Here is a 25168-nt window from a genome sequence, read left to right on the forward strand (position 1 = left end):
CTTTCTTTTCTTTTTTTTCTTTTTGAGACAGGTCATACTGTGTAGCCTTTGCTAGCCTAAAACTTGTACATAGACCAGGCCGGCCTTAAACTCAGGAGATCTACCTGCCTGCCTCTTTCCCTGAGTACTGAGATCGAAGGGATCAAAGGCATGTGTGTTTTAGTGAGCTGTTATGTGGGGTGTGTAGTTTTACTCTAGCTAGTCAGGAAGTCCAAGGTAATCTGATTTTTAAAGTCCTAAGAAAGCCATGAAAATGAGAAGCCCTGGGGCCTGCTGACCCGTGATACGGCCAGCCCAGACACCGTGTACATTTTGAACTTTTCCTGTATAAATGCCTGCTCTGCGCACCCACTCCCCATATCATTCCCCTTTCCCGAGGAAAAACATGTGTAAACTGTAATTCACAGTTACAATGTCTCCTGGGAAGATTTTTTGGGTTTTGATGGAATTTGGCAAACTTGGTAACTTAATTCAGAAAATTATCTAAAAGTATCTTCTGCTCTTGAAATCTCCACCCCATGAAACTAGAAAAGTGACTACTTTTGCTACCATCCAGCATGCTTGGAGTGTACCCACAAAGCTAAACAAAACAGCAGTGAGGAAGTTTTCTTTACCAGGCCCTACTGGGGAGTGCTGGGTTATAATGAGAGATGATGTCACAGTTTTGCAGCTCTGCAATCTTACATTCCTATCCATTTCCATAATTAAACTGATCGCTTCCTCTTTCATTCACCAACAATTTATGAGATAACATTTTCCCCATCTGCTTTTTCAACCCATGCTTTTATAATGTAAGCATTCCCAGCTACCCACAGAATTTGAATTAGATGCCTGTGGTTGCTTTGGAGAAACAATCCTTATTTTGTGGGGAATGAAGAACTCTTCTTTTAAAGGTTTCTATTTGTGAGTTCACAAGCACGGAGTGCGGAAAGAACCCTCTCTAGGCACACTACCATGGTTTCCTAGAGAAGTCTCTGTCTTCTGTTTATTCATGCTGTCTAAATACATAAAAATAAAAGGAGGGCTTTCTTGGCAACCTCTGATTACATTCTCTTGGTCTATCACTCAGGCATGAGCTTCTCCAAAGCCCCACCTCCTCTCATACCCCAATTGTTTTATCTTTCCAGAGCAGGGTCTCTTGGAGGTCAAACACCTCTTTTGTCATGGTGTCTATTTTCTGCTGGAGGCGCTGATTCTCCTGAAGAAGAAGAGGGGGAGGGAAATAATAAAAGCAGAAAAAAAGAAAAAGAAAAAAAAAAAAAAAGCAAGGGAGTTAGAAGGAAAACAGAACAAAAAGGAGGTGGGTGAATTTTAAAAGGGAGGAAGGGGAGTATATGATCAACAGAAAAGGGAAAGATAACACCCAGTGTCTCCTGGCTTGACCCCAACAGTAAGCCAGAGAGGAGGGCAGGGTGCAGCTAAGTGTGTGCACCGTGTGCACAAGCCCTGGGTTTGATCCCCAGCACCACAAGAAAAGAGAGTGGGGCAGATGCCGAAAAGAGCATCAGAATACCTAACTGTTCCAACCACAGCTCGTGGCAGCCGGCCCACCCGCATTCCTACAGACACACACTCCTGTGATACTTGCTCTTCTACCCAAACATGGAATCGCTTATATTTGCAGAAGGAAACTCATGTTTGCTTACAAACAAATAATGCTTTACCACAGAGAGCAAACCGTAATTTTGAATGTTATTTGGTAAAGCAGAACTAAAAAAAGGAGAGATATATCTCAGCTAGATCACTTTGATGCTCTGTTGGCAAAAAGTGAAATATCAAGAATATCATGAAGTAGAAAAGAAACACCGTTTTTAGAAAGATGGAATTTTAACACTTAACAGTTTTCAAACAAGTGCTGGTGGGTGATGCTGCCCTAGTTGGTACTAACTTAGCCTAGAATTCCCTGGGGAAATGACTCTGGTGACTAACTAGTTGTCTTTTTTTCAGATCGTTCTGTATGTGTGTCTTCCAGAGATTCTCCTGATTGCTAATTAATGCAAGAGAGCACAACCTACCGGCTGGGCAAACAGTCCTGGGCTATCTAAGGAGTATAGGCTTTAGCCAGCCAGTGAGCTGGCCAGCTAGCATACAGCACCCTCCGTGGTTTCTGGTGTACTTTCTAGTTCCATGGTTAGAGATCATGCTGTATGGAATAGCAAAGAGTCCCGAGTTCAGGTTCCTACCCTGTCGTCCCAAAATGATGGATGGAGACCTGGAAATATAAGATGAATAAACCCTTTGCTCCCCTAAGTTGTTTTTGGCCACAGGTGTTATCACAGCAACAGAAAGGCAAGCAGAGTAAGTACCTATCAGACTTCTTACCATGTTTTCCCTATGTGTCACTGATAAATTCCTAGCAACACGTCCCCACTCAAACACCCTCAAATCTTAATTCTAGAGCCCTAATGGCATTGTGTGTGGTGATGCTGTCCTGTGTCAGCACTAACCCAGCCTGGAATCTCCTGGGGGAAACGACTCAGATGAATAATTATCAGGTCGGTCTGTGGGCATGTCAGTTGTCAGTTGTGCATGATCAACAGATACTGACATCCAAAAGATGGTAACTGTAAACATAAAAAGACTAAGGCTTTCAAAGCTTACATCCAGCACCCTGGGCCTGTTTTTCAAGAACACATGGTAACGAGTTATGAAAATTCAGCCTACTATCCTCTCCTGTGGAATTCTTATAAAAACTGAACCAACCAACCACAGCAGGGATGGCAGTGCACAGGTGCTTAAGGCACTGCAGTGGGCTGCCCCCTCTGCCCTCTGATACTGCCTTAGTGTGGCACAGAGTTCCTCCACAGTAGAGAGCTAGCGCCTTGTAGTTGAAGGTCAAGATCTTGAGATCTTCCTCTCTTTTTCAGCTACCTCAAATGTATCAACTTGAGTGAAGATCAAAATTCTTACTCCTCAATAATCATGTCATAGCATGGCATGCCCTAGGATGCAAATATTACTCTACAATTCTTCTTTTTCCAACTGCCTCTGATACCTTCAGGGAAAGGGCTTAGGAGTAAAAGACACCAGCCAAAAATCCTACTATTCAATGGAGAATTTTACAGAGTTTGTGAGCGTTCACTTTTTAAGCCTGCCTTTATATTTCATGGTACAAAATTTCTGAGCACCAAATGTTAACACAAGTAAACTTTACAGCAGTAGTTCTCAACCTGTGGGTCACGACCCCTTTAGGAGCCAAACACCCTTTCATAGGGGTCACCTAAGACCATCAGAAAACACAGGCACTTACATTACTATTCATGACAGTAGCAAAATTATAGTTATGAAGTAACAATGAAAATAATTTTATGGTTGGGAGTTACCACATGAGGAACTGTTAAAGGGAAGTTGAGAACTCTGTTTATAGGATTTTAATATTCTCCCAACAAATACACCACCATCCTAACCAACTCATTTTTCAAAATCAAGTATTTCCGTAATCCAGGTACCTACCTCAATGAGCTCGTCTCTCTGCCGAAGGCCTTCTTTGAGTTCATCCATCTTGTGCTGCAGCACACTGCACATGTGCTTCTGCCTTTCCAACTCCTGCGATTGAGCAAATGCTATTGTTACAGAGGTCATGGAATGGACCCAAAGCTGGACACGTGCAACTTAACATAGAGGTCCAGTATGACTTCCAGAATCAGGCCTAGATGGCTGATGCCTAGATTGCATTTGGTGAAAGGGTCAGATTTTAAATCTTCACCTTGTATAATGAAGGCAAGAAAAGCATCAAAAGGGACAGCAAAAGGTACTTTTTTAAAAATTAGTAACTGTAGAGTAAACTTTATTTTAAATGATTCCAATACCCAAAAAAACAATAAAGGAAAAGTGGGGCAAGAAACTATTTTTTAGACTATCAAAAGCTACCCACAAAGTAAAGATATGAATAACAGGCTACACAAGAAATTATCATTTACATCCAGAAACTAAAGATTTACTACTGTTTTTTCCATTTGGAAAACTCCTAAAATAAGATAGATTAACAACAACAAAAAACCCACTGGCAAAATGAGAACCAGGCTAAAGCCCAGGAAACCAGAAGGGAAAAGCTCCGATATGAAACACGCTCACAGGAAGGGACACACACAGTAGCTCTGTGTGTCACCACACATGGCTTACATAGAAAGGCTCCATGGTACCCACACCCACGGCTCTCTATCACAGATACACTGGTAAAACCACAGAATGACCCAAGCACGTCACTGTTTTGCAGGATGACTTCTGAACAGCAAACGCTGCACACAACTCAGATGTCCGTGATTTGGGAGCTAGTGGGGTAGAGTGTCCATACAATGGAGTAACCACAGCGGGGAAAGAAGTGAAGGTTTGTGTGCTACAAAAGCAGAGCAGCATTTACGGACTGCTGGTGTTTGCTAAGAAAGGAGGACCACAAATACACGCGCTTCCACATATTTCAAATCTCATGTGTCTCTTTAATCAAAGCTGGCTAGCATATCTTCTTAGCTTATAGAAAGGAAAGGCAAATCACTGAACTTAAGAATTCCTCAGGGCAGGAGAGCTGACTCAGCGGGTAAGAGCACTTGTTGCTCTTACAGAGGACTGAGTTTGGTTCCCAGCAGTCACACGCTGGCTCACAGCCATCTCTAACTCTAGTTCCAGAGGATCCAATGCCTTCTTCTGACCTACACAGCACCAGGCATGCATGTAGTGCAGACATGCACAAAACAATAATGAATTTTTAAAAAATTAGAAATAAAATAAAAAGGATTCTCCCAAAGAGGAAAATGAGGATGAAAAGACAAATAAACTTTGAATTTGTTTCCTTTGTTTAATTCAGATCTACTGTTTTTACATAAGTCAGAGTTCAATTTAAAGTACAGCTCCTGGTGGAAACAACCCAAGTCCTGTCAGATAAAAAATGATGGGTAAAATGTGGCACTGACAGGGGAACAGTGGTTAGCCTTTTGAAAGAAGGAGCTTTTATCATGAGCCTGGTGATTCCGTGCTGAGTATTGTAAGTCGGGTACATGTACTGACTTATATGGATGGTGGCTGACAAGGGCTAAGGAAAGGGTCAAATAGTCCTATTTATTTAACTTGTTTACGGTTTACTTTTGCAAGATAAAATGTACAGATTTCACACACAACAGTATAAAAATATATAACTACACCCTTTAAAATGGTAAATTTATAGTGGTGTGTTTATTACCAAAATAAAATATAAAACCAAAAAAATTTAAAACTATTTCAAGTAACTTTTATAACACAGTATTCTTGTAATTCACAGCCCACCGTCCCAAAGTAAAGGCCAAAGCAAATAGTAAGATACTTCCAGTAACCACACCAGTGTTAGAATGGTTATGCTTTTCTGAGTGATGTGGAACACAGCAGTGAGAATCAGGAGTTGCAGTGTGGGACAGGGGAGATGGAGTACAGAAGGGACTGAGTACAATCCCCTGAGTCATCAACATAAACTTGAGCCAACACAGCATAATGTATTTTGTCATACAAACAAACAAACAAGCCCCACATACATATTTCAACTGAAGGGGCCTATGAAGTGACTGACTGAGCAGCAAGAGCAGGCTCAGGCCAATGGAAGAGATGGAGGGCTGTCCTTGGACAAAGGACGGACCCTAAAGACAAGGCTGGAGCACACTGTTCTGTCAGGAAGCATGGAGGCTAAGTGAGACTTACAAAGTACTTGAGAATAAGCCCCAATGGGGCTCACCACAGCCCGAAGTAGGCAAAGCTGAGCATCCAAAGAACAAAGGCCACAATGCACAACACTGTACTCAGCTTCACAGACACTTTTAAGGGCGGCTGGTCCAGGTGAAAGTGACAACTCCTTATTTTGAAACTATAAAAGCAAAGGACTTTCAAAACTATGCAAATTGTCTCGTCTAGGTAATAAAAAATGAAGATCCTCTCTAATGGACATGATTTTTTTAAAAGGGATGGCCATATGCAAATAAATAAAGCAAAAGGAGGTTAAAAAGTAACATACGAATGTCAGAGGCTGCTGTAAATCATGTTTCTGGTAAGTGACCTGTATCTAAAATACAGTCTTATAACAGTTATAAGAAAAAATTGAAATATGAGCGATTTCAAAAGATAAATCATACACCCATGAAAAAAATACTTGAAACCAGTAGCTTTATAAGACAAATGCAAGTCAAAGCTACATCCACTAGACAGCTAGACCCAAAAGGCCAAACCCTGGTAAATAATGGCGAGGGTATGGGCGAAGAACACGGGCAAAGAACAGTCAGTGAAATGGGCCAAAATGCTGACACTGCTTTGGAAAGTCCGCTACTCCTCACATGATTCATGCAGTTGCCAGTGGACCTGGCAATCCCACTCCTGAGTATTTACACAAAGGGAAAAACAACCTAAATATCAAATTAATACTGCTGGATGTACACACACACACACAGAGAGAGAGAGAGAGAGAGAGAGAGAGAGAGAGAGAGAGAGAGAGAGAGAGAGAACTACCCTAATGAGAGAATATTAACATTAAAAAGAAATAAGCACTTATTTATATGTATGCTACATGATTCAGGATTAGTATACTAGATGTAAGATGACAATCATGAGTTTCTTTTACAACACTGTTGATATCTAAGTCTAGAGTGGGGAAGTCTATAGAGACACAGAGAAGATCAGTGGGTACTTGTAGTCTGAGAGAATGAAAACACTTTGTGAGTGTGACCAATGCAAGTTCATGTGAATGCAGTAACTCCACTGAATCACAAACTTCTGTGCCAGTGCCTGCAGAGGCCGGAAGTGTGTGTCAGATACCCTGAAGCTAGAGTTACAAGCAGGTACGAGCCACCTGATGTGGGTGCTGGTAACTATCCCTGAGTGCCCCTGAAGAATACAAGGGTGCTCAGCCACTGAGTTATCACTCCATCCCCCTTAATAACATGTTTGTGAGTGTCAGACAAGCTAGTTCCTTATTAAAGTATTAATCATAACCATGAAGTTTAGCAACTACCACACACGTTGTTGCTCCCTTTACTATGTACCATTCAGATGCTGCTTCCAACAATTCATCAACACATATTTCCTAAACTGTTGTTTTTGTTTTTTTTTTCTATATTGGCAACATTGCAGTAACTAATTTCTAGCAACACTATCCATTTATTCTCTACTAAGAAACCAAAACTTTAAAATGTCAAGGTCTAATACATTTTTAATACAACCCAATTTCTTTGTTGTAGCTGCCTGGGGCAAATATGGCACTTGAACGGTGGTGACTTTTATTCTCCAATTCTATGTAACTTAAGAAAACAACTGTCAATTTCTGACTCACGTCTTTGAACTGATGCTTCTAATTAACTGGTTATTTGCAAAGTGGAGCCTCTTGGAAGTACAAAGCTCACAGAAAAAATTACCCATCTCACTGAGAGTCTATGAGTTCTGTGTCCTTCTATTTACAATGGAAACAAAGAAGCAACTCAACATGATTGTCACAGTTAAAAGAATAAATACTTGAGTTGTAATCCAGTTTTTAAAAACCTAAAAAAGTATAGAGCTTTTTCTTCATAAAAAACAGTTTTTAAAAATTAATAGGTAGCTTTTTCTTCATAAAAAACAGTTTTTAAAAATTAATAGGGTATTAAAAATTAATAGCGGACTTTCCAAAGCAGTGTCAGACCGTTCAGTTCTGACTGCAGTTTCCCACCAATCTAATCTTTAAGTGGCAGGCTTTGATTTTCTGACCCAACAGAGTAGAATACAGGATGGGTGGCTACCTTTGATTTCTCTTCATTTTCTCTGTAAAACTCTGCCATCTGTTCCTCCTGCTCTTCAATGACGTCCTTGAGGGTGTCCACCTGGTAGATCAGATTGTTCTTCTCGTTGTCTAGCTGTGCGTTGGACACCATGGCTTTCTTGTATTTCTCTTGTACTTCAGACAAAGAATCCTAAATGACAAAAACCATCAGCTTGGTATCTACAACATGGTGGCCGCACAAGTGACGACACCACAGCAGCATGGCCTGGCGCACAGAAAGAAGCATTTCCACACCACAGCAGCACGGCCTGGCACACAGAAAGAAGCATTTCCACACAATGCAAGCAGGCACAACCCCTTGTGTATTAGCGTGCACGTGTAACAGCGAGGCGAGAAGACACTATCGCCTTTCTGAGAAGTGCCCTCTTTGCATGCCACTAATGCAACACCAAGCAGCAATATGAGAAGTTATGTAGAAAACATGTTTTTAAGAAGCAGAAAATGTAGAATCTTTAAGATTTCCAAAAGTTTCTCTTGTAGTTTTAACAAGCAGATGTCTAATGTTCAGACACAGCCTCTCTCAGAGCAGCTACACACTTCTCTTAATTGTCACTTCAGGGTTTCTGTTTGCAGTATTTCCTCAATGTGCATAATGTTAAGGTAAATGGAACGAACATTTTTCTTCTAGCAATTATTCATCTTTGAGTCACTGTTAAATAAACAATACAAAACTCACTTAAGAGCTATTGTGTGGTGCCTGAATTTTTATACAATTCAAAAGCTTTTTCCTAGGATAGTATACACGTTTTTTAAAACAATAAATAACTTGGTAATTATAATTGCCTATTGATTTATTAAAAGACAAAAAGAAAAACTCATTTTGAAAAGTAACCACTTTTGGAGACTTAAAAAACAAAAAAATACAAATGTTTAACAAACCAAAATCAGTAAAACAGGCCTAGGACTCCAGAACCCTTACATTTATAACCAGTCTTTCAACAAAGGTGTCCACATAATCCAAAGAAAAAGAATGAATGCTGCTGGGACAGCGGCATTGTTTTGAATGAAAACAAATGCCTAACTAACACCACTCACAAAAATAGCTCAAAATGAACCAACGATCTAAGTGCAAAGCTAAACCCATACAACTCTAAAGGAAATACAGAAGTAAGTCCTTATGACTCTGGATGCTTAATGGTTTCTTGAATAAAAATTACATCAAAAGCGCCATCAGCCAAAGAGAAAAAGGAGACCTTACTAAAATACAAAACTTTACTCAGCAAATGGCAACCCACAGCATGGGAGGAAGCACTTCTAAGTGTTCTGACAGTTGACTTCCATCCAGAACATCACAGACTCAACAAAAAAAGGTCCAAAAGTCCGGGTAATGATGACGTGAGTAGGCAGATCCCCAAAGACAGTATATAGACAGGTGTCCGTGAGTACATGAATGCAGGCTCAGCATTGTGACTCATTGGGGAATGCACAGCAAAACTACAAATAGGATCCTATGTCTCATCTACTAAGATGGCGAGAACCCATAATCCAATCTTAGCACAGGGCTAAGGAGAAGAGACTCCACCTCGACCACTGGCAAGCCCCTTTCCCCTAAAATAGAGAAGGGTCGGGGAGGGTACAGGAACCTGGGTTCCTTACACTGCTGGTGCAAGAGTACATGGCTGCTCTGGACACAGGCTGGCAGTGACTCAGATGCCCAACACTCTAACCGTAAGACCCAGTAATTCCATGCTTCACAAACCAGACCTGAATACAGGTATGATTTAAAATAGTGTTGAAAATATTTAACTAAAAGCATATTTTAAAAAGTTAGCTCCAGAAAGGTCCAAATCCAATGCTATCCATGTAATACCAAATTTCATCTCAGAGACCAAAAGTAGGGGGGAAAAAATCCTTATTTTAGGATTTGACTCCATGAGTAAGATAATCTAAGGAAGCACAAAAACTAGACACATGCACAAAACACATAGTGCAATAAATATATTCATTCTATCAGTTATATTTTTCTAGAGAACCCTACCTAATACACATACCAAGCCCAAAGGATTTGATGTACAGTAATTTATAATTTGTGGAGAAAAAAAATCAAATAATCAATGATAACATGGCTGGAACAAGACAAATAGTAAAAGCCAAATACAAGGCCCAACCAACTGTCCAGCAGCTTCTCTGCAGTTAAGTACTCAGATATGAAACACCAGTGTCAGCAGCAAATGCATTTAGTTTTTAAGGTTTCTTTACAGACTCAGGTAAGTTCCTGATAATGTCATAACTAATACTTAAGAGTAACAGCATTTATTGAGTGTTTTCAAGCTCTTCACATTGCACTGCAGACAGCCCTCTGAGTAGGAAACTCCATGGGACAGGCACTACCTAGAATCCTCCTGGTCTTACAGGTCAGACCCCTACAGAGACTGACTGATTTGAGGTTATTTAGTCAGCAACTGTTGTGGAACAGTCCTCCCCAGCAGAACTGCTATTAGCATCTTTTAATCAGAGCAGCTGGAAAGTACCACAACAAACTGGGCCTGTTGGGGCTAGAGAGACAGACCAGTGGTTGGGAGGGAATTCTGCTCTTGCAATGGACCTGGGTTTGGTTCCTAGCACCCACCAGATAAGGCAGCTCACAGTAGTCACCTCTGGCCTCCATGGGCACACACATGTACACAGACACACATACAACTAATTTTTGTTATTTTTAAGATTGGGCCTATTGGCATTCTCTCATAAGAAAAAGTGGACAGGTCATTAGATCCTCACTTCAAATGCCTAGCCATTGCCTCCCATCTGCCCTTCCTGCCAGCTGTACGAAATTCTGTTCCAGATGTATATGATCTGGGAAGGTGCAAGAGTGGTCCAGACTGTGGAAACTGGACTGGAGGGGGCATCCATGCAGCTATAGGGAAGCCTAAATCCCTGCTGGGCTAACTTTCCAGTGATATAACTGTCTGGGGGTTACCCATGGCCCTGCAAATAAGCCCCAGAAGCTCACTAGTTCACCAAGCTAGGCTTGGGTGGAATCCTTACTCTGGTCTACTACTGGTGCCCTATCTGAGTGGATACTCAGTGTGCCCAGAGAAAGTTCATATAATACTAGGTTTGGAGAAAATGTTCAATAATTCTGAAATTAACTACCAATTAAAAACTGTTTTTAAAAGCAGAAAACATGTCACCATTTTGTGGGGAGAAAAAACACTAAGTAACACTGTTCCTTGCCCCTCCCCCCTCCGAGGCAGCAGAGCCCGAGTCCGCTGCCTCCTCTCGCTGCCGTGCACATACGTCCCCTTGCCTATTTCGACATTTTAACACAAGCTATAGACATAAATTTTGTTCCACAGCTTGTTACTTTTTCAATGTCATGAAAAGCTTATACTCACTAATAGGTAAATTATGTTCTGTGTTAAAATTCAGTAAGATATTATGTTTAATAGTTTTAATGGGTTTAGTCCTTTACAGAATCACTAGAGCCTTTGTTTCATTTATGCTTTTCAATACTATTTTACTATATTTTCCGATCAACAGTGCATACTATCAGTATACTCTATGACATGGGGAAAACATTATAACACTCCTCGATTAAAGGAAGGATGGCAGGGAATCTGGGGAAAACACTCCAAAAGTAAACACCATAGTCAAGAACAATATTTCTAAGTAGTGAAGCAACACCTCTTTTTACTAGGATATGCCAAACACTAGGATCAATCACCAACCAAATACATTTTTGTTGTAACTTTTCTTCCAAATAAATGAATCATTTCAAAGATAACAGAAATCTGCAGTCAAGTTCAATCACACACTGATATGAATTAAGAAAGGGGAATCTTACCTGTTCAATTTTCAAATCAAATTCACTGGCTCTTTTCTTCATGGAATTTAATATTTAATAGATATAAAATATGAGGAACTGTTTTAAATAAAATAACCAGTAACTGGAACCAGTGAATTACTTGAGCCCTCTGAGTTACTTGACTACTGTTTGGATGTGCTGTGCCGAAGGTTAAGAAAGCCCACATGTATCTCACGTACTGATCTGTTCCCTGATGCAAGATGTAGGTTATACCACTGAGCCCTGAAGGGAGGGTTAAACCTCAAGACTCAGAGCAACACAAATCAACGGGCCTTTCAACTGATTGCCTTCTCCTGGTGTTTGCTGACAGCCTCATCTCAAGCTCCCAGGGACACAGCTCATATAGGATGGACTCTCAACCTTTTTGGCCCCATGTCTTCACTGTCAATTCCTTTTGGACCACACTACCTACAGAAAAGGTCTGACTGGTGGTGGAATTATTTCAGACCATGTCAGGAAGGAGTCAAGAAGCCTTGCTCATGAAGCCTGTTTCATATGTGGCATGTGCTGAGTCACCTTTTGGAATACCTTGCATTCACTCTTCTAGAAACTTGCTGGTATTTGGTTTAAAGAAACCTTTAGCTTCTTCATAATATCCAGCTTCTTTAATACTGAAACATGGGAGGGAGGGGTGCACAACCAAATGCCATTACAACAAATGTCTGCAGGACACGTTTACACTGGCAAGTACAGACATTCTTGTCGGGAACACATAAAGGTCATTCAAATTGACCTCCAAATTTTTTTAAAGATTAGATCTCTTAAAAATGTTCAAATTACATTTATTATTGTATACGTGAGTGCGTATGCACACACAAATGCAGAAGCACACATATGGAGGGTAGAGGACAACTTGCAGCCGCCAGTTCCCTCCTTCTACCATGTGGGTTTCAGGACCCAACTCAGGACAGCAGGTTAGGTGGCAAGCTACTTTAAACCCTGAGCCATCTCGCCAGCTCCAAATTCTTTAAGACACTAAACATGTGCAATCCTTAGTTTACACACAGGCAGGAAAGGAATCAGTGTGCATGCTTCAGGTCCCTTCTTCACAAGGGGACAGGGGAATGCTTCCTCCTCCACCTCTAACACTGACTAGACTCAGTGACAGAATCAATGTTTTCATTTCACTGGGAAAAATTTTAAGGTCCAGTTCTCAATTAAAATATCCTTAGAATATTTTTAGGCATTTGTGTAATGTTGTATGGTTAAGACCCAAGAGACAACTAAATACTTTACAATTGCTAAAAAAACTGTAAGGAGGTGACTAGACTCAGTGACAGAATCAATGTTTTCATTTCACTGGGAAAAATTTTAAGGTCCAGTTCTCAATTAAAATATCCTTAGAATATTTTTAGGCATTTGTGTAATGTTGTATGGTTAAGACCCAAGAGACAACTAAATACTTTACAATTGCTAAAAAAACTGTAAGGAGGTGGGTGTGTCTGCTATAATCCCAGCCAAAGCAGGGGGACTGTAAGTTTAAGATCAGCCTACGCTACACAGAGAAGTCTCTGTCTCAAAATAATAAAAAGATACAAGTTATGCTATCTTCTGCTCACATTTCCCCCCAAATTCACACTACACATTTAAACATCAGCCAGACTGTAAGCTTCTTTTGCCTGTACCCTGCAGGTTAAGCACATGCTGGAAGGACAGACACTGTTAGTAAAGCCATGAGCAGTGGTTAACAGGACTCTGGAGCCACCATGACCAACACTTCTGCATGAAGAGCGTGTGTGGGCTGCGAGGAGCCCTGTACCTTCAGTTCCTTAAGCCCCTGCATGTATCTCCCTTCTACATCCTGTATCTGGTCCTTCAGGTCATAGATGTCCTGCAGGACATAGGAAGGAACCGTCGCACAAATATATCTCAAAACTCAAAGGAATCAGATGAAAACACAACTTAGTTCGACTAAAACTAGAGAAATCTAAATATAAAAATATAAACACCCCACTCCCAAACCACTGCAAGAGGCAAATCCTTCAAATGATAGTGGGACTGGAAAAAATCAGTCTAGTATCAATACTTTCTTGGCATTAAAAAACAGGAGTAGAGATATAACTATATTCAAGTGTATATTAATTCTAAATTTTTTAAATATAAGTTTTTAATTTCATAAATCACAAATATTTTAGTATATTTAACTTGCAACTAGTAAATGACATAGTAAATTAATCGGAAGCAAATTTTACTCTCCATGAATAAATTTCAAAAACGTAACACAGTATAAGAACTAAGTCACTCTTAAATCACTTACTTACTAAGCACATTAAATTGGGAGAAAGAGAAGGTAGTTAAACACAAGGAAAACTGTTTCCAATAAGATTTTATTCTGAGGATAGCTTTAAGTGATGAGATGAGCATTTGTTCCCAATGTCTCCATAAATTCTTTTCTTAAAATAATAGGCCAACTTTTAAATGGAAAACATTATTTCTTGTGTCCCATCGCATCATGTAAAGTCACGGCAGGCTACATGTGCATCAGGGCTCTGAGCGCAGCAATGGCGACATAATGGAGTGCAGGAGACCAGCTTTCCCTGCCTAGCTCATTCCCTCTCTGATGGCTTTATTGGTCTTGAACTCTTGGACTGATTGAACAGACACTTTGCTGAGGCACCCATCAGGGGTCAAGTGCTATGACCCAAAACCATATGACATTATTCTTTCAAGGGAAGAAGAAAAAAAAAAAAAAAAACACTACACAAATGCTAAGAACTATACAAGAGCTGCTTAAATCCAAGACTAGAAGAGCTTGTCTCGGTGTCCTCTGTCCCCCAAAAATGAGTCTTTTCCTTATTCAAACTCTGTGTCCCCAGCATTTCCACACTCCTGGTCAACAGGAAGAGATCAAAGAATGTGACATCTTCGAAGGCATGGCTGCACTGCCCTGTTCAAGCCTCCTCCCTGCCTCTGTTATAGAAGTCCTCATTCTGCCCTGTCCTGAAATTTCACAAGCCAGGCACCTGCCCAGTCCACAATCAACCTCCTCTGCTACGGGGCAGTGGAAAGGCATGGCCACGGGAAAACCCTCCAGGTAAGCCCACTCTCCTCTTGCCTCAGACACTGCCGTCAGCTGTTCTCTGCTCTCCCTCAGCTCTCAGCCTCCCTTTCCACATTCACAAGTCAACTCACAGGAAGAGAGGCAACCTCACTTTTACAGAGCGAAAACAAGAAGGCAGAAACCTGTTCGATATCCCATTTCTTGGCTTACTGCCCATGCTAAAGCTAGTGTTGCAAACTCACTTCAGGGCCAATTTCTTACATTTTCTTCCCTGAAAGTTTTCACTTGCCCACTTCACCCTAACTCTAGCCCTGGGTTAAGTTCTGCCTCAGAACTGTGGCCAGAGTTACTTTTAAGAGCAAAATCCTATCATACTGCTCTCCTATCCAATACAGTACAGTTATGACTTGTACCCCACGTCCCACACCATTCCACCCCCACCTTCCTGCTTGCTTTCACCAGCAACTCCTTCTTCCTTATGATCTCACTCTCTGCAAATCATCTGGACCAGTGACCTTCAAGTTCTCTGAACTCACTCAGCAGTCTCTCCTCCAGCTTCCATGCTTTACTGTTTTCATTCTCCCTTCAAGACTCATTTCTGAGCTTGCTTCTCTGAACAGCCTCTGCTATCTCTTTTCCCAGTCTTATATGATGCCTCTCTAAACTAATTTATCCTGTTCTTGATAGCATCAGCTACTATTAGCTGATTCAAATCAGTTTGTCTTTTCAGTGGACAGTGATCTCTTGAAGGCCAGGATCTGACTGGCTGTCTACATGTCCACTGCCAAGTGTTCAAAAACTGTGAGTGAGTGAGTGAGTGAGTGAGTGAGTGAGTGAGTGAGTGAGCGAGCGAGCGAGCGTGTGCATGGGTGAGTGGGAATGTGAGTGCAGGAGTGAGTGAATATGCAAGTGCAATTTGTCTCACAAGTCTTGATCCATTCCTCAGAGAAGATACAGCAAATAATACAGTAAAAACAAATGTTTGCTACACTCTCATCTTCCAAATAAAAGGGCTACGAAAGATGGAGACTCAACTAATGGATAAAATAAACTTTCCACTAGCTCAGGTATTTCTGTTGTCCAAATATTATAATTCTATTACTATGAAATACTGACAAACTGTAGTCAAGTGCATAACTAATACGACAATGGCTCAAAAAGCTAGAAATTCCTTCCCATAATCTGTTGTCTGTAAATCTAAATATTTTCCACTTAAAACATGGCAAGGTCAGTCTGAAAGAATTACTTTCATATAGATAACATAACTGTTTGGCACTGGCAGAATCCATTACAATGCCATCAAATCTTCAGAAAAGAGAATTGGAAAAAATAATTTACTCCCCTTCCTTTAAGCTCTGAAGTATCCAAGTGGGATTTCTGAGCTGTGATAACCATGTTTTTACAGAAATCCTATTTTTCCCCCTCACGATTCACACTAAGTGTGAAAAGCTCTATGAACCACAAGGAAACCAAAGCTGCCTTCCGAAAGCAGAGCAACTGTGGCTTACCCGCAGTTCACTTAACGAGGTGTCGGGGTCTATTAAGCTGCTGGTGTCCCCACTGCCCCGTCTGGATGAGTTTCCGCTTAGAGGTGTTGTTGCTGAGGCAGAATTTCGAGATGAAGGCTGGAAAAGACAGAAAATGACACTTGTGAGCTGTTTTATTAAAAACATTTGCTGTGAAGATTAAGCCTGGGGCAGAGCGGTGGGTGCAGGCAAGAGCCTCAGAAGAAAATTTTAACAACACAGTCAGGAGGTCACCAAGAGCAGTCCACATTAGCAGTTTAGACTGGTTTGGGGAGAGAAATCATCCCGAAAAGAGGCCAGCCATACCTCATATCATTTCATTATCTCAAACACTTTGACAGAATCCAAAATTCAAAGGAGGGAATAATTTATACAGAAGCTTTGACTTCTAGGCTCATCTTTGCTACCTTCAAACACTGCTCAGGTGAGCTGTCCCACTGAGTAGTTTACTTTGTAACTAGTGTCTAAGTACTTCCCTGCTTAGTTCCTAACATTGCTTGAGGATCTCATCTTTGCACAGAAACATGAGCGATTTTTGGCTAAGAGCAGGAACGTTTGCATACTGCTATGAATTGACACTGTTCTCCCCAAAGCCGCACTTGACTAATAAAGAGCAGAGATCTGTGCTATGCAGGATACTTGTCAAGAGCCAGGTGAAAGCACCTGAGATGGAGCTAATGCAAATGAGACGTTGAGTATGAAATGACGCCACACTTTGAAGGCTACTGCAGACAGAAGAGTGGACAAGGGACGTCACAGGCAGTTTGGAGAGTGTGGTGGTAAAATACTGTAAGCCCAGCAACAGGCTGACACAGGAGGTCAAAGTTGGCCCAGGCTACAGACTAAGCCCCTGACGCAAACATCACAAAACAAAACATTCACATTGATTCCATGTTGAAATGTGTTGCTTATTTGGACTGAATATTATTTAAACTGATTTTGCTTTTTCTAGAGTGCAGCTAAAAAATTTAAAATTGTACAGGCTTTAGTTGTGCTTTGCATTATAAAATTTAATACAGCACATCATTTCCCGGACTTCTTACAAGTATGCTCAGAAGCTGGGCAGTGGTAGTGCACGCCTTTACCCCAGCACTTGAAGGCAGAGGCAGGAGGATCTCTGGGAGCTCAAGGCCAGCCTCATCGATAGAGTGAGTCCAGGACAGCCAGAGCTACACAGAGAAACCCTGTCTTGAAAACCAAACCAAAACAACAAGCAATAAATAATAAATAAGTAAGTAAGTAAGTAAGTAAAGTTTAGGGGAGAATCCCTTTACTACACAGATACCCATCTAAAAGGAGCTTATCCTACTTTCCTTACAGAAATGATTTATCTATAAGGAAAAAAAATCAAAACAGGGAGTTTGTCGGTCCATTCCTAAATACTTCGTTTTCATGTTTAAGGGCTTCTCAATATCAGCTTTTAGAGTCTGGGAATCAAAGGAGTAGCCAAGAGCTTTAGGGGTGACATCCAGTGAAATAAAACGAAGCTTCTCTCTTCCCAGGGCTTTCACATGATCTAAGGCTGAAGGAATTTTGAGGGGTCAAGGACAGGAAATAGATGATGGGAAGAACAGCTCTGTCAGCCAATTGTGCTGAACAGAATGGAAGAGTCACAGGAAGCACGGGCTGACCCTGAGAGCTCCGTCCCATCAACAGTTTTATACTCACTCTTGTGTAACTTTCAGCATATTGTTTGTCAGATTTTTCATCCAACTAGGAAAAGAAAAAAGATAAAAGTCAAGAAGATGCTCAGCATTGTTGGGTCTTGTCTGGTCGGTGAGGAACAATCTCAATGGGGTTTTCTAAGTTCAACAATGTGTAGACCCAAAAGTAAACACATTAAAACAGAAACAAAAGTTATAACAAAATGTCAAGAACTTTTAGTTCATATCCTAAGGAACACAGGCAGAAAGCAAGCAGCATAGACTCAAAAATTTTAGATTGTTTAAACAGATTTTTCTTTTCATGGTATTTAAAATACATTGAAGAAAAACTACATACAAACCTCATTACAAGCAAATATCAATACAAAATATTTTAAACATTATTAAGACAGAATATGTGCATAAAACTATTTCATGCCAAAAGCAGGTGATACAAACATATTTTTTCTTTACATAACAAACTCAACAGTACAAAACAGTAGAAGAAATCAGCCTTTCTTCCCACCACGCCCTTCTCTGCCAAGATCAACCCAAGTCTCTCACAGTCTTTACAACAATGTTACAGATACATTTTCCCACTCCTTTTCCTCTTAGCAAACATCAGTTTTGAGACTTCACTTTTCTTCACAGCATGTCTTATTCCCCAACACTACGACAGACACATTTGTTTGCTGTCTGCTCCCCATCATGAAAGCCTTGTCTACGTGGCCCTCTCTTGGGCTCAGAACCCACTGCACTGGTCTGTGCTCACAGACTGCTTCACAGAGGCAAGTCACCTTGACCTGTGAAATGCCACAATCAGAGTAACCTGTCTTCTGCTGCTCAGCCTAAGTTTCTCCCAAACATGCTGCAAGAAGGAAGGTTTCTTATAGATTGATTCAAAAATTCTAACTGTGGCTACGGGGAAAAATCCAGAGCTGGAAAACTTTGCTAGAGGTTGAACAATTACTAAAGGTCCCAGCTGGATCTGAGTATGTCTCATGACCTACAGCATTCATATTTGCTGGCATATACTATTAACCATAGTTAAAAAGTGGCATAGGAACTTTAAATAAAGATAAAATAGTCCCAATCCTGAACTCTGAGCTCAGCCTTCCCAGGCCAGTCTAGAAGGGGAATTTGAAAACTTTCTTCAGTTAATTACTAGAACAGGAAGGAAGCATCATTTCTGCCTTTGCTCGGATGATTTTAACCCAACTTCCTCACATCTGAGAGATTTTAGTGTACTTTTCATTACCCAGTTATCATGTTTAACAAAGACCTTTTACTCAGCTAGTCACTCTCTCGGTAACATAATTGCTGGGTTTTTATGTTTCACTTTTTGGCCACTTCTTGCTGTTACACTTTTAAAACGAAATGTTTAACAACAAACAAGCAATTACAGCTGGAATTTTAATATTGCCACTCTCTGCTGTAAATGAGGAGGTGTCCCTCTCAATGGTGAAGAACACTGCCCAATAGTTAATATTATTCAGAGTAAAAAAGTATTATTTTCATAAACTGCCTTATTTTTATAAATATTTTCTAATTAATTCTGCTAATAAGCTAATGAAAAAAGAAGTATTCAAAATTAAAATAGTCTAGTTCATCTGAAATCCTTCTTCATACAACCCTTCTTATACAAATCACCCCCAAACTCACCCATTTTCTCTAATCCGTCCCCTTGGAGTGACCCTCCATATCAGAGGCTGCATCCCTGAAGCAACCACAACGTTGACTCTGCAGTGCTCACTGTGTTCTGACAGACCTCAACTGTCACAAGTGAACCCAGTCACGTGCCAAACCTTCTGAATCGTTAAGCCAGCATCAAGCAGCCATGCTGCAGTCCAACTGTGGCTGCAGTAAGTTGGCCAGCAACTCCTCCGGTCCCACTTCTGAGGTTTGCACTGTAAAGCTCAGGAACCCTTGAGGTATATTGCAATGACAAGCTAATGTTTACAATGATGACTAAAAGTACCTGCCAGATCCTGAAAAGGCTTTTTAAATGCAATAAAAATTTAATCATGCTTAAAGTACAAAAGTACACACTAAATAAAGTGTTTACAATGTGGTTTGTTAATTATATTCATTAGATCAAAATTATCCATTAACTTCTTTTTTTTAATTTGTTTTTTGTTTTGTTTTGTTTTGTTTTTGAGACAGGGTTTCTCTGCGTAACAAGCCCTGGCTGTCCTGGACTCACTTTGCAGACCACGCTGGCCTCGAACTCACAGAGATCCACCTGCCTCTGCCTCCTTAGTGCTGGGATTACAGGCCTGTGCCACCACCGCCTGGCTCTTTCCATTAACTTCTAATAAATATCCTTCATTTGAAATACTTGGGGAAAGAAGTGTTTCAAATTTAGGACTTTTTCCAGTGTAGAAATACTCATATACACATACTGAGATATACTGGGGATGGTACCCGAGTCTAAACATAGAATACATCTATACTTCACACTTTTCCCACAAAAGTTAATTTTATATGTTATTTTTAGTGTGACTGAAGTTTGACTACCAGTTTATACAGCATCATGTTAGTACTCAAAAACTTTCAGATTTTACAACATTATGAATTTTGGGATTTTTTGTATTAAGTTTGAACAGTCAACCTAATAATGACAAGGTTATCTAAAAAATGTTTAAAGAAAAACAAAACACAGAAAGTGTGTCTGATTCCATAACCACTGATGGCAAGTAAACAAAGGGTTTAATAATTTTCCTGAAGTGAACCTGGCTAAGAATTTTGTTCAAAACCAGATACAATGAATAATAAGAGCATATTTATGCTCCTTTTATTTTCATTTCTTCTAGCCTGACCCACACAGGAAGACAAGAGGTTACAGAATATGAATCCTGTAGCCTTGTAGAACAGCCTGGCCCCTTTTCCCAGCACCTCCTTATACAATATCATCCTGTGGGCACACAATGCAGCCTATAAAGAGGGCAAAGCTGGCACAGGGAAGGATCGCCCAATAGAAACCCCCTTTCATCTGCTTCTTAAATGAGAGTCACCTGTTTCGCATAAGCACATCATCAAAAGGTAAAATTAATGCTATTTTATAAGCACTTAAAAATACAAAGGGCTATGGCTTACAGGCTATAAAATAACAAATACCTAGAAAGCCCTGTTCTAGGCAATCTTTGGCCTACATTAAAGAGTTATTTAATTAATAGAAGCAAAAATTACTACTTAATTAATAAAGCAAATTGCCAAGAACTAAACGTACAGGGAATATAACTAATCCAGGTCTCGTGAACTGTGTGATGGGCAGAAAGCAAGCTATCAAGAGAACAGATATATACAGTAAATTCGCTTTTATCTATAGAAAAAAAAGCAGGTACCAGTGAACTGGTGAGGTGGTTCAGTGGTAAAGCACTTGCCACTGAGCCTCACAACCTGGGCCCAATGCCTAGGACTACACAAAAGGAGAGAGACAACTCCTGCCATCTGTCCTCTGACCTATACACGTGCTCCATGCCACATGCTCACATGAACACACATAAACAAAATAAATTAAAATATTTTAAAAATTAAAAAGAGGTTACCAAGCAGGTTAATAAAATGCACATCTAGAGAATAACTGGGCAACCAGCTTCTAATTTCCTATGTAGACAAAGTCCTTGGTTTAATCCACAGCAAGATGAGACTGTTGCACAGCCAGATTTAAGAACTAGTAATGGCCCCTCCAGGTCTTTCTATCTCCCTCTTCTTCCATATGATTCCCTGAACTCTGCCCAAAGTTTAGCTATGAGTCTCAGCATCTCCTTTAATATGCTGATGGGTATCTTTCAGAGGCCCCCTGTGGAAGGCTCCTGTCTGTTCCCTGTCTTCTCCTACTTCCAATGTCTATCTTACTTGCCCTTCTGAGTGAAGTTTCAGCACCTTTCCTAGGGTCCTCCTTGTTGTTTAGCTTCTTTAGGACTATAGATTTTTATTATGTTTATCCTGTAGTATACCGCTAATATCCACTTATAAGTGAGTATATACCATGTGTGTCTTTCTGCTTCTGGGGTTACCTCACTCAGGATGATCTTTTCCAGTTCCATCCATTTGCCTGCAAATTTCATGATTTCCTTGTTTTTAACTGCTGAGTAATATTCCATTGTGTAAATGTACCACACTTTCTATATCCATTCTTAAATTGAGGGGCATCTACGTTGTTTCCAGATTCACAAGGAGACCAAGAGAGCCAAAAACCTGGACCCAGGGGTTCCTGCAGAGATATTCCAACCAAAAACCATGCATGGAGAACCTAGAACCCCTGTACAGATGTAGCCCATGGCAGCTCAGTTTCCAAGTGGGTTCATTAGTAAGGGGAACAGGGACTGTCTCTGACATGAACTCAGTGGCTGGCTCTTTGATGCACCACCCTGGGGGGGTGCAGCCTTGCCAGGCCACAGAGGAAGATGATGCAGTCAGCCCTGATGAGACCTGAGAGGCTGGGGTCAGATAGAAGGGGAGGAGGTCCTCCCCTATCAGGGGACTAAGTAAGAGATACAGAGGAAGGATGGGTGAGTGGGACTGGGAAGAGGCAAGGGAGGGGGCTACAACAGGATACAAAGTGAATAAGTTATAATAAGTAATAAATAGATTGATAAATAATAAATTTTTAAGAAATTAGGTAAAAAAGAACTAGTAATGTGGAATAATTACAACTGAAATTAAAATAATTAAAATTATTATAGTCTAGGATTAAAATAGTTCAGAAATAGCTATTTCGTAGCATAAGTGAAGTGCTAATAAAAAACAATCTCTGCATTTCTGGGAAGAACTGCTACCTCTCATCCCCTCCAAAGGGCTGGGCAATCAGAACAGGACTTGTCTGTGTGGTGCCTGCCAGGTGGGGAGCGGCTGGAGAGATGAGATCAGAAGGCAGGTCACAGTGTGCCTGAAGGGCGAGTGCCTGGAGGAACAAGGAGCCTCACACCAACACCAGAGTCCACTTTAAAACAGAGAATCAGCGGTGTTTCACTACTTAACGTATTTTATTATTCAGCTTTTACAGGCCCTAACTTTACAGATGTATCAAAACCGAGATGAGGGGCAAAGAGCAAAGCAGAAGCACGTGAACATGGGCCAAGCCCCGGGTGGTGTTGGGAAAGTACTAATTCCTTAGGAATGTAAGGCTGGGCATGCACGTCAGACTGCTTCTCAGGAAGAGACGTGATGCAAATGCACTGGCTCTAAAATAATCCAGAAAAAGGGATAGTAAAAAACACACCAAACAAAATTAGCTACCGGGGTCCCTGAAGACGCTGATGAGAACTGCGGAGGAATTCCAGAGCAAAAGAAAAGGGGTTTTAAAGCACATCTTAACAACTATACTGCAAAATAATTATGTTTTGTGTAATATGCTCAAATGAATGTGTCTAAGGAGTTTAATTAGTTTCATAACTTTAAAAATAACTACTACACAAACTGTTAGTCACATGCCTGGGACAACACGATGACGCCATGCAATAAACTCACGCTGGTCAAGTCTGAGATGCCGGCGACATCCACCTCAGAGACAACACTCCCCCTACGATTGCAGCGACTAAAATAATCAGCAGCAGAGACCTTTCAGTCAGAGAAAATGAGACACTTTTAAAGTCAGAAAAGAAAGAGACACTAGCTAACAGTGGGAAATTGTGCACATTTTAATCTGATGTTTGATAAAGTATAATAAAATGAGGAAACTTCTGTAATTAGCCAATTTCAAAAAGCAGAAAAGAGGTAACTAAGTGAAGTCACAGCTCCCTCAACAAGCTTTCTCCAGGATCAAGTGCAGAGACTTGCCACAGAGACCATTTCCTGCCTGCGTTCATGTCAAGCAAACTTGACACACTCAAGGCACTGGGAACTTTAGAGGGCAGTGTTCTAGGCTCCTGTGAAATCTCTACTGTATCTTACAGTCTTATAATTCATTATAGCCATCAACTCTGGCAATACTCAATTTCTACAATTCTTTTTTTTTTTTTTTCTGTTTTGTTTTGGTTTTCTGCATGGCATTATCCCAGGAACTGCTGGACTAACTAATGAGGAGGACTGACCTAGGAAGTCCCTTCCCTTGCTCTCCACACAGTGGAGCCTCTCCTAAGTCACTGCCCTGATGATTCTTCCAGGGTCACTCTCACATATCCACCCCAAGATCCTCTATCACATTCACCTGCTCACAGCATCATAGGCTGAGCTGTCTTGCTTTTGTGTTCCTTTCTTCACTAGTTGATGTCTTTTACTAGGACATAAGCTCGGTAAAGGAAGAGAACTGTCCTCCTTGGTCTGACACGTCACTCCTAACACAGTGTCTCACAGATAGCAGGCACTCCATTAATACCTACCAAATGACCCTACCCCACTCACCAGTTATTCTTAACGTAAGCTGTTTGCACCCACTTTAAAGCTCCTCCCTGAGAAATGGATCCAGAAACCCATCCACAGGGTCAAAAAAAAAGTCTCAAAAGTATGAAGTCTGCTAAAGGCTAACAAGATCAAGCAATGGTATTTTTATTCTTTAAAACAATATTACAACTTCATTTTTAAATGCTAATATTTATTAGCACTTGCTACCTTAAAAAGTTTGAAAGGTATCTTCCACAGTTATTCACTGAATACATATTAAGCTAAGAACAGAGTAGACGGCCATTAGCATCTCCACTGTACAGAAACAGTAACTGACGGCCGAGACTGAGGCCAGCCCTGCAGCATCGCTGTAGAGTCCCTCCCCTTTCCAGTCCACGGTTCCCATGAGTGTCAGCCTTACGTGAGGGCTGAGGGATCCCACCTGCTTTATGTCTGACACAGACATGGTGTTTCCTTCTCTATGAGAACCACGGTTTACAAGTGTCCACATTAATTCAGCTTGCACTGAATGGTCTACTCCTTTTCTGGAAGGAACTATAGCTTTAAGCTGATACACCATCCTCTATTCTATAATTTCCACATCAGATCCTTATAGAGACCAAAAGTGTCACTCTGCAAAATTTCCAGCTTTGTTGATAAGTAACACGAAACTATTGCCGTGTCGACAATAATAAATTAGGTGAATGTCTGAACTGATGGCTTGAAATCTTGCTGTCATCAGCTGACAAGGCCACAGTTTTAAGATCTGGACAAGCACTGACACAACTTACATATAGGAAGCAACAGGTAGCAAGACGCTGAATTCCAGTTGCAAGCACTACAAAAAAGTGCAACTCTCGGTTGAGAGGCTCATTTTGGAAAATAAGCAGATAAATAGGTATACAAAAAAGAAACAAAGAAAGTGAAAGATTTTTAATAAATGACTTGTACATGAAACACGTGAACCTATGACTCACCTCAAGACCACATTACGAAACAAGTTGCTCTTAAAAGCTGTATTTAAGGAAATGCTCACTCTGTCAAATGCAAACTTCACTTTGCAGTGAATTTCACATAATCCCACACTGCTGTCACTGTAAAGGCAGC

The 25168-nt window shown here is 40.7% G+C and overlaps 1 protein-coding gene across 11 annotated transcripts in view; it reads right to left on the bottom strand.

Annotated features, from left to right (window-relative positions):
• Positions 1–25168, bottom strand: part of Lrrfip2 (LRR binding FLII interacting protein 2) — a 96819-nt gene that overhangs the window by 13773 nt on the left and 57878 nt on the right. For 4 of the 11 annotated variants that reach the window (XM_021654671.2, XM_021654668.2, XM_021654670.2 and 1 more), the window contains 4 exons: positions 17763–17807; positions 16077–16193; positions 7722–7892; positions 3454–3546 (listed from right to left, as the gene is read on the bottom strand). In XM_021654671.2, coding sequence (XP_021510346.1) covers positions 3454–3546; positions 7722–7892; positions 16077–16193; positions 17763–17807 — 426 coding nt within the window. Of the gene's footprint in view, positions 1–1105; positions 1199–3453; positions 3547–7721; positions 7893–13326; positions 13399–16076; positions 16194–17762; positions 17808–23209; positions 23300–25168 lie in introns of all 11 variants that reach the window. The other 7 variants (XM_021654669.2, XM_021654665.2, XM_021654662.2 and 4 more) reach the window with 4 other exon arrangements.

The sequence above is a fragment of the Meriones unguiculatus genome, chromosome 6 (genome assembly GCF_030254825.1).
Source record: "Meriones unguiculatus strain TT.TT164.6M chromosome 6, Bangor_MerUng_6.1, whole genome shotgun sequence".
Lineage (NCBI taxonomy): Eukaryota > Metazoa > Chordata > Mammalia > Rodentia > Muridae > Meriones > Meriones unguiculatus.